The following is a 12,873-nucleotide window of genomic DNA, read 5'->3' as shown; positions in this document are numbered from 1 at the left end:
CCTTTACCTCTAAACCAAGGCATTGCTATATCTTTACATCTGTTCACATGTTTTTAGACTAAAGTTACTATAAACTATTTATTAATTATTAGGAATTATTGACCACTATCTTACTAATTTTGTGTTACATATAATGTAGTTCTTAACATTGAGTTCTTAACACAGCACAGATGTGTGTCCCATGCTTTATGTCCCAACATTAGTCTAAACCATTTTAGTTTAAGGCCTCTATTTTGGCTAATACAGAAGCCTATATGAATATATGAAGAAGGAGAAGTTAGGAAAAATTAAAACAACTGAAAATGTCTTTCAATGATGAAATATGATGCTCACAACAAATCCTTAATTATTATTTACACCCGGCCAATGTCAAGGATTGTTTTGAGCTAAAGTAAGATTTTGTTCTCACAGGTTTCTAGTACTTATGGTATGTTAGTTACGGCTATGCTAGAACTAGCATTAATATAACTAGGACTCTATATATGTGTTTATTATTAGTATTTGTCTACTACTTATTATAGATATGCAACTTCTACTCAAAACTCTACTGCAAGAAAATTATTTTTATATGAGGTAAATGATGTTTTTGTTACATGAGGTATACAGATAATAAATAAATATGTAATTAAACATTAGAGAACAAATACACTACTTTCAGTAGACCATGGAGGTATTAATGTCTTCTCATAATTTCAATACAGCAAGACTAGTTCACTCTAACTGCTCAGGCCTTAACTCTGAGTATTGAACAGACTTATACTAAAATATGGAGACACTGTTTGTACCACTGACCTGGCAGCACCTGCATAGAACGGTTCTTATCTCGATTGTCATCCTCTAGACCAGAAAAAGTTCGCTGACCCATCGCTGCAAGTCTCATCTCTATTCTCTACAATAAGCAATTTTAACAAACAGTAAGCAAAGGTAACAATGATTATAAATAATTCTACTTAATGGAAATGGCTAGATTTCAACTTTTTACTCAATCTGATGTTACCAAGATGGTAAACTAATGAATCCTTCTATAGCAGTCTAACATGGTGGCTATAGTATACTGCAGAACAAGCTACAATAACAATATTATTATGCAGTAAAACCTCTACATACAATCACCTCAATATACAAACATACGGCCCTACAGGCAAATATTTTGACAGAAGTGGACAGAAAATTTTAGTTTTGGAAGTGAGAGTGAAGCTAGTGGAAATTAAATACACATAACAATAAAAATAATGAAGCTAAAGTGAATAAATATTTTACATCGTCTATATGAGAGTAAGTTAAAATCCCAGCACTACTACTATCTCTACCTCCTACCTAAAGCATTGCAAAGCTTATGGGTCCTTTGTGTGTCTTTATAGTAACAAAACCATAGAAAAATGTTTGATTATCATTTGTTTAATGATAAATTTACCTAAAAACTAGCCATTTATATCCGTATTACGTGGTTTAATAGAAAGGATTTGTTCGAATTTTTGTTTAATTATCTGAATAATTTATTATGAGATGTTTAAGATGTGGAATAAGTTAAATAAAATACTGTGCCTTCTTATAGAAACAATTGCTCTAACATACAACTGTTACAGCCCACCAAACACTTCTTGGAATAAATTAACACTGTATGAGAATGCTTCACCATATATCGCTTCACACTATTCTAACTTATATATATATATATACAGCATAGTAACACTAGTAAGTAAATGCTTTCATAACTACACAACAAGAGAGCTTCAACCATATTTGCTATGACATAATAACATCTATAAAATATTCCATTCCAGTTAGTCAAGGTGTGTGTCTGCTAGTCTGTGTAAACACTGTTTTTAACAATTTTTAATGATTTCATCTAAACTTCACACACATGTGCTCGGTGCCTTGGTCCAGGTCACTAGAAATATTTGTTTTCAAAACTTTGCCGCGTTCTTGAAAACCAGTTTATTAAACAACCACCTGCAGGCTATCTATTTGACAATGAAACAAATTCGGGGAATCCCCAGGCTTGCTATTAGCAGGCTAGAAAGTTTACTTATTTGACCTTTTTCTGTATCACCCCTCTTGTTTGCCACTAAAGTTACATTGAATCATGTAGCCTTTGTTACATTAAATTACCATATAGCCTATTACCAATCAAGTTAGTTCAGAAAACTAGTCAGTTTATTCCAATAGACTGCGCACCATTGGTCCATATGTGTTTACCTTGTGATGCTGGCACACAAACCAGTTTAACCTTACGACTATGATGTTTATACATATGAAACAACCTTGAACTCAGCAGTGATAGCGTCATTAGCTCCTCCATTTTGTTCGTAATAGAAGTTGAGTTTAGCCTCTGTACCCAGTGGAGCGCATGAAAATGTCTCAGTCTTCAGAATCTCATCAACGACACAGTGAAGGAAGTAGTATTGCTCCTGTAAATACATTTGAATAAGCGTAAATATAAACCTGAATGGAAAACTAGTCTAACCAACAAATTTTCTAATGTCTCCACTCAAAAGAAGTGCAGTTTTTATTTGTCCATGATTCTGAGTCACTAAACATTTCCAGTCACGTGTTGCAACTCTGTCCTAGTGGTTTAGAACTCATGGCCTGTAAACAATGAGTTGGGTTGAATCACCCAACAAGCTACCAGTAGAGACTTTTCACATCCTCCAACCTTAGGTTGATATCAGCAACTAGGCTGGCCCAAGCCATTAAAGTTTCCTTGCCACTGGGCTCAGATGTGCTTAGCTCATATCACCTAGATAATCACTGTGGTTTCATGCTTTAAATGGGTTCAGAGTTGCTTCCACTCCAAATCATTGAAATGATAACATACAAATGCATTCGATGCCATTTTGCTTCACATAATTTGTGTGAAGACTTTGCTGTGAGAGCGTCATTTGACAACAAAAAATTCTAACTACTGATGGATTCGAATCGATAATACTCGGCTAAGCTCTCCTCAATGGAAGAAAAAATATTTCAAAACCGCTTTGTGTTTGCAACTAGAACCTACTGATTGCACAGATTCCGACTTCACTAGTGATTACTTTTTTCTAGACAACACTTCTAGCTTAACCAACTTTCCTTACTAGAAGCAACTGGCGCAAATGCTCTTATGTAATAAACACACTGTAATCCGCCTAATTTTTTTCTACTGCTCAAAAACTGAAAGATAAATACGTCCACCTTCAGGTAATGATTCATAACATGAAACGCAATACCTAAACCTATGTAAAACTAAATGCAGAAAGCTAAATTAATCAGACTAGCAATAACCAGCAAAAATAAACATTTATTTTCATCTTGTCTTTATGCTAAAGACAGGCAAACAGATGTATAGCCATATATTTAAAGGAAAGAACAGTATGCAGTGAAGTATGGAATAGTGTAACCAAGGCTACCTGAGCTTTATATTACATTCATTATTCTTATTGCTTTATTTACAGTTAACCTTTCCAGTCACTTCAATTTATTCATTTCAGACCATCTGTGGGCATTTTTTTTCGTTTTTCCTTACAATGACTACTAAGCATCTTTGATGGTTTTGTGATAAATGGAGGCTTATATATGCACATATGCTTTTTAAAATTCTTGGCTTGACATTAAAAGATCAAACTAAATTTTGCCATACCATCACTGATACCAGTATGACTTACTAATAACTATATTTCTATATATATATATATAACTATATATCTAAATCAGCATTTAATTTTTTTGGACCACCTGGGAACCAAATCAAACTAGGTGTATGAGAACAGCGTACATTGTGCCAATTTACAAAACCTGGAAACAAAGCTAAAAAACATTTGAGATACTATTCATCGCATTTTCACATTGGATGCGGGAACTTTATGATGTTATGGTGATTCTAAGTAGAAATTGACATACTTTGTAGTATTTGTTTATTTACGTTAGACGGAAAACTATTACTATAGATGATGGCCACTACATTACATACAGGGTGACTTCCCCTATGTCGGGATATATTATGAAGTTGATATTCATGAGCCTCATATTCACTGTTACCTACAAACTAGATATTTTTTCAGTCAATAAAACTAAACCCTTTCCCATGTTAATCTATGAAACTATTTTTACCACTATGAAGCAACAGCAGAAACAGTTGCTAATATCCAGGTCGCTAGAATGTTTAACCAAGTGAGAGCAGAAGAGAAAAAAAGACAGCTTCCTCAAATATTGTGGTAATACAAGTTACTGCCATCTACATGTACATCTTTTTATTAGAAAATATTATCAAAGTAACATATCAAAATTTGTTTACATTTAAATTAAATTAGGTTACATCACAGTGAAATAACCAATTGTACATGCTATACTAAATTATTATGTTAATTAGCAGAAGCAACCTTAAAATGTTTGGGAAGAGTTTCAGATCATATACAGTTTTACATACATCTGCTTTAAAACTGTATCTAATACCTACAATCTTCCACTTTTCACAAAACACCTTTCCTCTCGACTGAATAAGAAGATTATACAATTTTTGTATGAATGACAATTTTTGCAGTTAAATTATAAAAAGTTGAATGAGATTAACTCAAACACTAGATGACACTATCACTGATAGAAATTAAGGTATGTATGTGACTGATAAATATAATATATAAAATACATAGACATGTATATTTATATGTTATATAAAAGGAATTCAAGGTTAAAGTTTAATTACTGAATTGAAATCTTTTATACTGACCTTGACCTGCACCATGCATGGTCGTCTAAGTCTCATAGCTGTCACACATCCTAGTACATCAACTGCTTGCGTCTTCTTGGCCTCCTTTAGTAGATTCCAGCAGGATATAAATGTACCAGTTCTTCCTACTCCAGCACTAAAGCAAAATAAGATGAAAACTGCCATAGTCAAGTGCATATCTAGTAACGTCCGTTGCCTGTAACTTTTGCTTATGTATAGTAACTGAATAGCTTTGACTGCTCCAGAAAAAATTTAAAATGACTGAGTAACTCTAGCACTTGCATTTGGGCAACATCACAAGTAATAATTATGTTCATAGTCAGAACAATGGTGTAGTAGAATAAATGTGTGTTTGAGAGCATTCACAGCACAAAGTGCATAGCACGAGCAACAATGACATGCACACAAAGCAACTAGGCTGTGATTGACATCTCTTAAAAGCGATACTACCTGCAGTGAACAAGCATGGGTCTTGTGAGATGCTGAGTACCTTCTTTGACCTTCTTGTAGAAAGTCACATATGGACTCATTTCTGCTGGCACACCATGATCTGGCCAGGAGGTGAAATGAAATTGTTTGGTTTTAAATGTTTCTCCTCCCTACAGGAAATAAGAAATTGTTCAAATCCCTTATCAGTTGCCCTGAAACTTGGAACTCCATTGATCTATAAGGTCACTTATTGATACTTAGCTGATAAGTTTTTTAGTCTATCGAAATTATGCATCTTCACAAATATTGTCAGTATTATTGTATGTTTAAGAAAGTCTAGACAGAAAACTCCTAAGATTCAATAATTCCAGCTAAATACTAGTATATCATAAATACCTTTGTAACAGAGAGAGACCTGACTACATAATCGGCCCAAATATCACAGGTAGTGAGTGTCACCTTGATGTCTCTGAACTTCATCACTCCACCTACATCCTCTGGCCAGTACTGTTCACATTTGTGCTGAAAACAATACCAAAACACAAGAATATGCCGAGTATTTACCAACCACATCAAGCAAAGGGGTAGTGGATAAAAGTGAAGCTGCAAGGACAGTTTGAAATGTGCTGCTTGAAACATTATTTTATCAAATGTTTAAGCTCGAGGCTGAGATCAGCTTGTAAACACACTCAAACAATCAGTGTAACTTGAAGCAATAGAATGTTCAAACTGTCCTCCATCTATTGCTTGCAAGATTTATTAAAAATTAATAAAACTTGTTATGAAATCAAGTTCGAAAGTTTAAAAATTCTTAAGCTGTGCATATCTGATATGTTTTCACTGTGTCAACCTTTAGCTACTTCTATTGAAAGCTGCTATATTTATTCAGTTGAGTAACACAATTTCTTGACAAGATCAAAAAAAACCTAAATATGCAACTTACTTTGCCCATCTCAACCGTATTTGTCACCATAACTATAGCCTTAGGTCTCTGCTGAAAGATCATCAACCAGAAGTCATCGATTGTGGTTTCCAGAGGCCCTGGAAAAGGAGTGGTAAGTGAGTTATGAGATGGGCAATAAAAAGCAATCTGTTAGCTGACAAGCTAATATAATATTTGATAGATCTTATGGGTTGCACTTATGTATTACTAGCTCTTGACTTCAACCTGTCTACTATAGAGACATTCATACAACAATGCTTATATATTTGTTTAGTAATTAATTTGTTTATATTAGTTGCTAAACGCATGCACCGACTCCCGCACCCACACACGTACCAGTCCATTGGTTAAAACACCTACACTTCATGCTTGAACTAATTTACAAGAAAAAAAATGTAATCATACTTCATTAATGTGCTAAAAATATATGTAACAAATTAATATATATGGCATAAACTTAATTCAACTTATTGTACACACAGAAACAAACAAACACCTTCATTTAAAAGCTAGATCGTAAATGATGTTGACTTTTAAAAAAACTTTATTACTCATGCAACACTAGCCATTAAGCTAGTATATGTATCTGGTAAGACTAAAAGTCTGCCAGTAACTGCAGTTAAACGTTAATAACTAAAATTTATGATAAGCTTCTCATAATACTAACTTTATCCGGATATTGGAGCCTAGGTAGCATTATATCTAAAATTTTATGTACCCACCTTGTGAGGCTATGAACAACTCTCCTTTCTCATAGCCCTGCAACAGAAAATGCTATTTTATATACACAGCTGTAGAAAAGATGGCCGATTACAGTAGTAATTTCCCCAGTTCGATAAGGAAAGTAGTTAAACTATGTCTCATTTAAATAATAGAACTTCTTTATTCAAATGTCAAGGTCAGACACTGCAATGAAAGTCTATCTACAGTCAGTACTCACAACTTACTTCAAGGAAGGAAGCGTTAATAAAATCTGTCCCCTCATCATCTGTTCGATCTAGAATGACTCTGTGTTCATCCTCTGAAATTTATGGGAGAATATCTAAATTAGACCTAATCAAATTGACAACAGAAACTGAAAACAAGATTTATTATGCTCTTCCGAAGAAAGTGTTTTATTAACTTCTCTTACCTTAGCCAGACAGTTTCCTTGTAAGCAAAAAAAAGAATGGATACAATTATGAAAGAACACAACAAGCCTTAAAAACGATTGACTTCCCATCTCTAAGTAACCATAGTTACTAACCCACAACCAAAACCAGTAACTGTTCAGATGTTGGGTACCTGTGGAGTTTATTGACATGCAATTTAATATAACCATCACTAATCAACTACATGACACAACATGTTTTGTTGAAAGCAACAAAACAAACTTTAGATCACAATAAAGACAAGGACTTGAGCAGTTAACAAGAAACTCCTAAATCAATGGAATCTCATAATGATTTAAATAAGTCTGTCTGAAAGAGAGAATTATTCAACTTAACAACAAGAAACAAGTTTTGGTTTTGATTCTATGTAGATGATTTAAAATTTAAGGAAGCTCAAGAAGTATTGGGTTCATCCAATTCTAAAACGTAACAAACACATTCGCAAAAAGTATGTTTATCTAAAAATTTTGGTCAGGAAAGTGCGAATACATAATATGGCAACTTTTTGTTAAAAATTAACTGCATTAGCAGAGTTGCTGACACAAATATATTATATTCATGGGGTTAAAAGCAATATACTTAATAAAAAACTCACATTTTTTCAAACTTACTGAATTTACTGAACAAGCACCAACCTATTTGGAAGCTGGTGAGTATTACTATTTAAGTAAAATAACGATGCAGGCATTACTAGCACAACATGATTTATGAAATGCCTCGTGAGAATGTGTGTGACAAATAGTATGTTGGTTCTACAGTAAATCTTTACTACTGTAGAGCACTACTGTATGTATAGTTTACCATTAAACAAAGATGAAAAATTAAAGAAAAAACAAAAAGCTCTTACCTGGATAAAGACCGATGTATTTACACTTTCCGCGGTTTTCTGGCAGCAGAGCTACATTCATTGTTGGCTTTGGCATCTTTTTCAGAACGTCCTAATATCACGCCAAATAAATCAAATTAGTACCAACTGATGAGTTTTTAAGTTTGCACTTGATGAGACCAGAACATTTATATCAGCAAAATAAAATACACCAAACTTATAATAAGCTTACATTATATTCAGAGAAAATAGCTTCTTTGTCCGTGATGTAGTCTGTGAGATGAGACAGTGATATCGGTTGTGTTGTAGGAAAAGCAGGGGTCGGTGGAGCCGGCCTTGGCCTTGATGGTAAGCCCACAGGCTTTTCTAGATAAAATGATGAATTGATTGTGTTTATTAGTTAAACATGTGAAAGATGGGTTGAACGCTGTATGACAATAATTGTTTGCAAGAAACAGATTGTTTAAATTTCAGCTAAATGCTCCATAGAAAGTAGAAAGAGCAGCAGTTTCTTTCTTATAGCAAGTTATTAACCAAAATTATAATTGAATGAATATGACTGTTTGAAAACAATACTAATCCTGATTAAAAGTTGAACACTAAACTACATAGCTATCAGCTGGTCTTACTAGATATGATGGATTTATGTTCTCTTTATAAATAATACTACTAAATCCAATATTTTAATAAATCTACAAGATTTCGTTAAACTTTAGGATAAGGGAAGCTAGAAACTGAGAAAAAATTCAGGAGCTATTCTCTTCAGGTGATCATTTGAAAAAATTCAATTTGAAGTACCCACATTGATTAGTATTCCCTAACTATATTTGCAGTGATGAACTGCTTGTTCTTAGAGAATGTATAAAACTAAATTAATTGTTGATGAAGAAAACTGATGCTACCTTTGAAAACCTTAAATACCTATACATTTAATTGAGACAAGAATAGATGTAACAGTTGAAAAAGATAGTTCGAAACAGTTTAAAAACAGAAATGTTGATTTCTGTTGGAGCTATAGTTGCTACCTGATTCATTAACCAGCAAACCATAGTGACAATCATTTAATACCTATTACTAGTTGGAACAAAAATCAACCCGAGGAAAGTTACTACAAATGTGAGCAATAGTTCTAGCTATTCATAGCTCATATGGCGCGAATAAGCATTGAAAATAAATCTGATCTATATCTTATACATGTAATATATTTTTTCAAGTATATATATATATTTCTTAAAGTATGTGTGTCATTCCAGCTATAGCTATTAAAATCTTTGAATAAAGATTCCATTTAACAGAAGATTTGATTATGCTGCCAACTGCCGTATTAACTAAGCCACACGAGCTTGATAAATTCGCATCCAGCGCAATATATGTCACTATATGGGAGCAAATATGCTAGCTTTCAGTCAAGACGCAAAGTCATTGCGTAACGTCAGTAAAAACCATAGTATAGCTCTTATTAGTAGCCATAGACCTATTTACTATACTAGTTAATAAGAATACTAGTATAGTTAATAGGTCTATGTTAGTAGCTTACTCAAATTTTCCATTGGCATTGTGCCAGCCTAATAACAAGTAGCAGGCAACTCTTATTACCTCTCTTGGTTATATACTGACTTTTAATACCTGGGCAATGCTGGGTAGCACAGCTCGTCTATCATATATATTTCTCAAAGTTTGTGGGTCTGTGTGTATGTATGTGTGTCTAACTATAGCTCTTAAAATCTTTGATTTTAAAATTTGGCATTATGATGGATTTGAACTCACAGAAATTGTGACTGCAAGTCTCAAATCCACATGTTCCACCACTGAGCTATACAAGGCGACATGGTTAAAAGCATGATCATACATGATATAGCGTATGCACACGCTACATGCCGTATTATTTGAAACTATGAGTTCTGTTAACACTATAAAACACAATGCTTTTTCGTGTTTTCTTGAACTTTTATTTTCGGGTAATTGTAAGGTTCAATGGCTATATCTGCGGTCAGGCCAATTTCTTACAATAGGAAAATTGTATTATCTCCGTAGAAAAAGCCTCAAAATTCTTTTTTCATTAGCTCAGACAAAAACAGTACGATATCTCATTTTTACATTTGTACCAGTATTGAGTGGTACCGGTATGTCGTATTCAAAGTTTTGATGGATCAGTAACCTTTTTTATACACACACACTTTTATGCAAGAATTGTTATTATTAATTCAACGTATTCAGGATTTTATTTTGTTTTCTCCGTTTGTATCAATTGCATCATTGCCAAATCATATTTTATTGTAATCGTAGCAAAATAGACTTAATTTAGCTATTACTTGTAAAGTTAGAAAGTTACAGTTGTTTGAAAAAAGTTGAAAACCTTTACAGTCGTTTTTATTTTTCCTTTTAATTTATTTCAACTACACGAAACACTTTTTTCATGATATGTAGTTACAAAGTTTAGAATGAAAAATGTTGTTATTTGTTAAATACAAATCAATTTTCAGTTCCAAGACCTTTTTATTACTCACACAATGCGGGGTAGCACAGCTAGTAATCTTATACAGCTGAGATTCTTATTGAGACTGTCTCAAGACAGTAAATGTAACTGAACCAGACTTTAACAGGGAAAGGTACCAAATAATTGATGATAAAACACCGGTTAACATCAGGGGGTTATTAGACATCACCTATAAATTGCTCAGCATTCAGGTAGAAGAAATGAACTGCTGGGTAGAAATACTAGTACCTCACTCTTCAAGCATGTATTTAAAGTAAGCAAATATGCTAAAGTCAAATCTGACTTAGTAAAATTAATTATTATACAGAGGAAAGTTTATGTTGAAAATACATGAGCTGCAAAGGTGTAGTTTTAGAGTAACAAGAGACCTGTTGATGTTTCAAGTCTGTAACACCACCCATTCATAACACTCCTTAGCAAGTCATTAATATAGACTATACCTTTTTTATACACACAAGCTTGTATGCACGCATTATTATTAATTCAACATATTCAGGATTTTTTTTTCTCAGTTAGTATTAATTGTATCATTACCAAGTCATCTTTTATTGTAATCATAGCAAAACAGACTTAATTTAGCTATTACCTGCTAACTATTTCACATTTACATTTAAACATTTTTATAGTGGTCTTATTTTATTTCATAATTTATTTGACCTGCAAAAAAAATTTTCTGCATGGTATGAAGTTGGAAAGTTACAGCTGTTTTACAAAAATAGTGAACCTTTACAATTGTTTTATTTTTTCTCTTAATATTTTTCAAACTGCCCAAGAAACCTTTCTCATGAAATGAAATTTGGAAGTTAGAATAATAGCTGCTGTTATATGTTGCATATAAATAAATTTTCTGTGCAAATACTTTTATTACCCGGGCGACGTCGGGCATTCAATAGTAGAAATACAATTCAAATACTGTTCATATAAAAATCACATGATTGAAATAAACATGTAATGCTAAAAGACAAACTAAAGTCTTGTTCAATCTCAACTTAAAATCCCATCTACAAATGAACTTGTTGACAGTTGAGAAAATATTCATTTAGACTCACAAAGTAGTTTGCAATTACAGTCTCATGCAATTGTTTCAACTTATGAATATACAAAACTGGACATACACAGCTAACACTAGAACAAACTAACTTTGTTCTCCAAGGTTTTACTGTATTCCCAAATGAAGCCCTGTACACACTAGTCAAGGCATATCGAGTAGCCTAAAGCTATAAGCTACCTGCATGAGTACAGAGAAAGATTTTGCTGGTGCAGTTAAAGCAAAGGGTTACCGTCGTTTCTTAAAGCCCACCACATCTCAGTGATCATGAAGAGTAGTTCTGTTCAGACTGATCTACTGACCAGCAAACCTACAGCGCTAGTTAATGCTTTGTTTGTTGGAAGAAGCAACAAACACGCAGTAAAAGAACAAGTTTTACCTGGCACTGGTGGTCTACTCTCTCTAGCTCGTGGTGGATCCAGATGGCTCAAAGATACGTCATCTGTCTCAGGATCATCCGGCGGAGGCTTTCTAATAATATAAAGCTTCAGATATGCTACTGGTTTACTCACTGCTAGACATCTGTCCACACTAAATTTGTAAAAAACTGCTACATGATTTGCAGAAAAAGGATTCTCAAATGTAACAATTGTTCTTCATGGAAATTTTGATGAAACAGAAAAATATTCAGCAAGATTGAACACAACTGAAGCAGAAACTACATGAAGGCATATTTAGTACTTTTGCATGACGCAATTTGAATGGCAGCGGTACGTTTTTTGGCTTAATACCGTTGTTCAACTCAGGTAATGTAAAAAGAGGCTACTGGCAAGACTGCGTATACACACCGAAATATCAGATGTCAAGGTTTCCGATTGAGATATTCAACTCTACTTTATACTTTGTTTTTCTATCAACTAATATATATGATAAATGATGGTGCAGGAAACAATCTCAACACTGGCTAATGAGCCATATGATGTGAGTGTAGTTGAATTGCTGAGAATGTAACTAATGGACATGCATGTACTACTTACTACTGTAAATAGTTTTGAAACTACTGGCAGGCAGCAATATGGTAAGCAGGGTTTTTCCCAGGAATTGTGATTTAGCCGAGAAAAGTTCTAGGCTGCGACAAAAACTGGTAGTTATCCTCTTGTGCCCTCAAAATAAATTAAAAAAATTAGAAATTTAATAGGCTTTATTAAAATTTTTGAGATGGTTTGGAAGTTTCTGTTATAGCAACTAATTTCATTTTTGGTTAACACGATATAACCTGTGCTGCTGTAATAGAATTATCCTTTGGAATTAGCAGGGTGTGATTTGTCTTCTCCTCT

At 33.4% G+C, this 12,873-nt stretch overlaps 1 protein-coding gene across 1 annotated transcript in view; it reads right to left on the bottom strand.

Moving 5' to 3' along the window:
* LOC137390307 (receptor-type tyrosine-protein phosphatase delta-like) overlaps positions 1-12,873 on the bottom strand; it is a 56,438-nt gene that overhangs the window by 6,700 nt on the left and 36,865 nt on the right. Inside the window, exons 25-35 of the mRNA XM_068076642.1 lie at positions 11,976-12,067; positions 8,284-8,417; positions 8,073-8,163; positions 7,022-7,095; positions 6,797-6,833; positions 6,075-6,172; positions 5,528-5,653; positions 5,153-5,301; positions 4,703-4,838; positions 2,265-2,411; positions 793-889 (exon numbers count right to left, since the gene is read on the bottom strand). Coding sequence (XP_067932743.1) covers positions 793-889; positions 2,265-2,411; positions 4,703-4,838; positions 5,153-5,301; positions 5,528-5,653; positions 6,075-6,172; positions 6,797-6,833; positions 7,022-7,095; positions 8,073-8,163; positions 8,284-8,417; positions 11,976-12,067 — 1,181 coding nt within the window. The remainder of the gene's footprint in view (positions 1-792; positions 890-2,264; positions 2,412-4,702; positions 4,839-5,152; positions 5,302-5,527; positions 5,654-6,074; positions 6,173-6,796; positions 6,834-7,021; positions 7,096-8,072; positions 8,164-8,283; positions 8,418-11,975; positions 12,068-12,873) is intronic.

This window comes from Watersipora subatra, chromosome 1, assembly GCF_963576615.1.
Source record: "Watersipora subatra chromosome 1, tzWatSuba1.1, whole genome shotgun sequence".
NCBI lineage: Eukaryota > Metazoa > Bryozoa > Gymnolaemata > Cheilostomatida > Watersiporidae > Watersipora > Watersipora subatra.
Note: the sequence above shows the minus strand (reverse complement) of the source record. Positions and strands in the feature narration are given on the sequence as shown.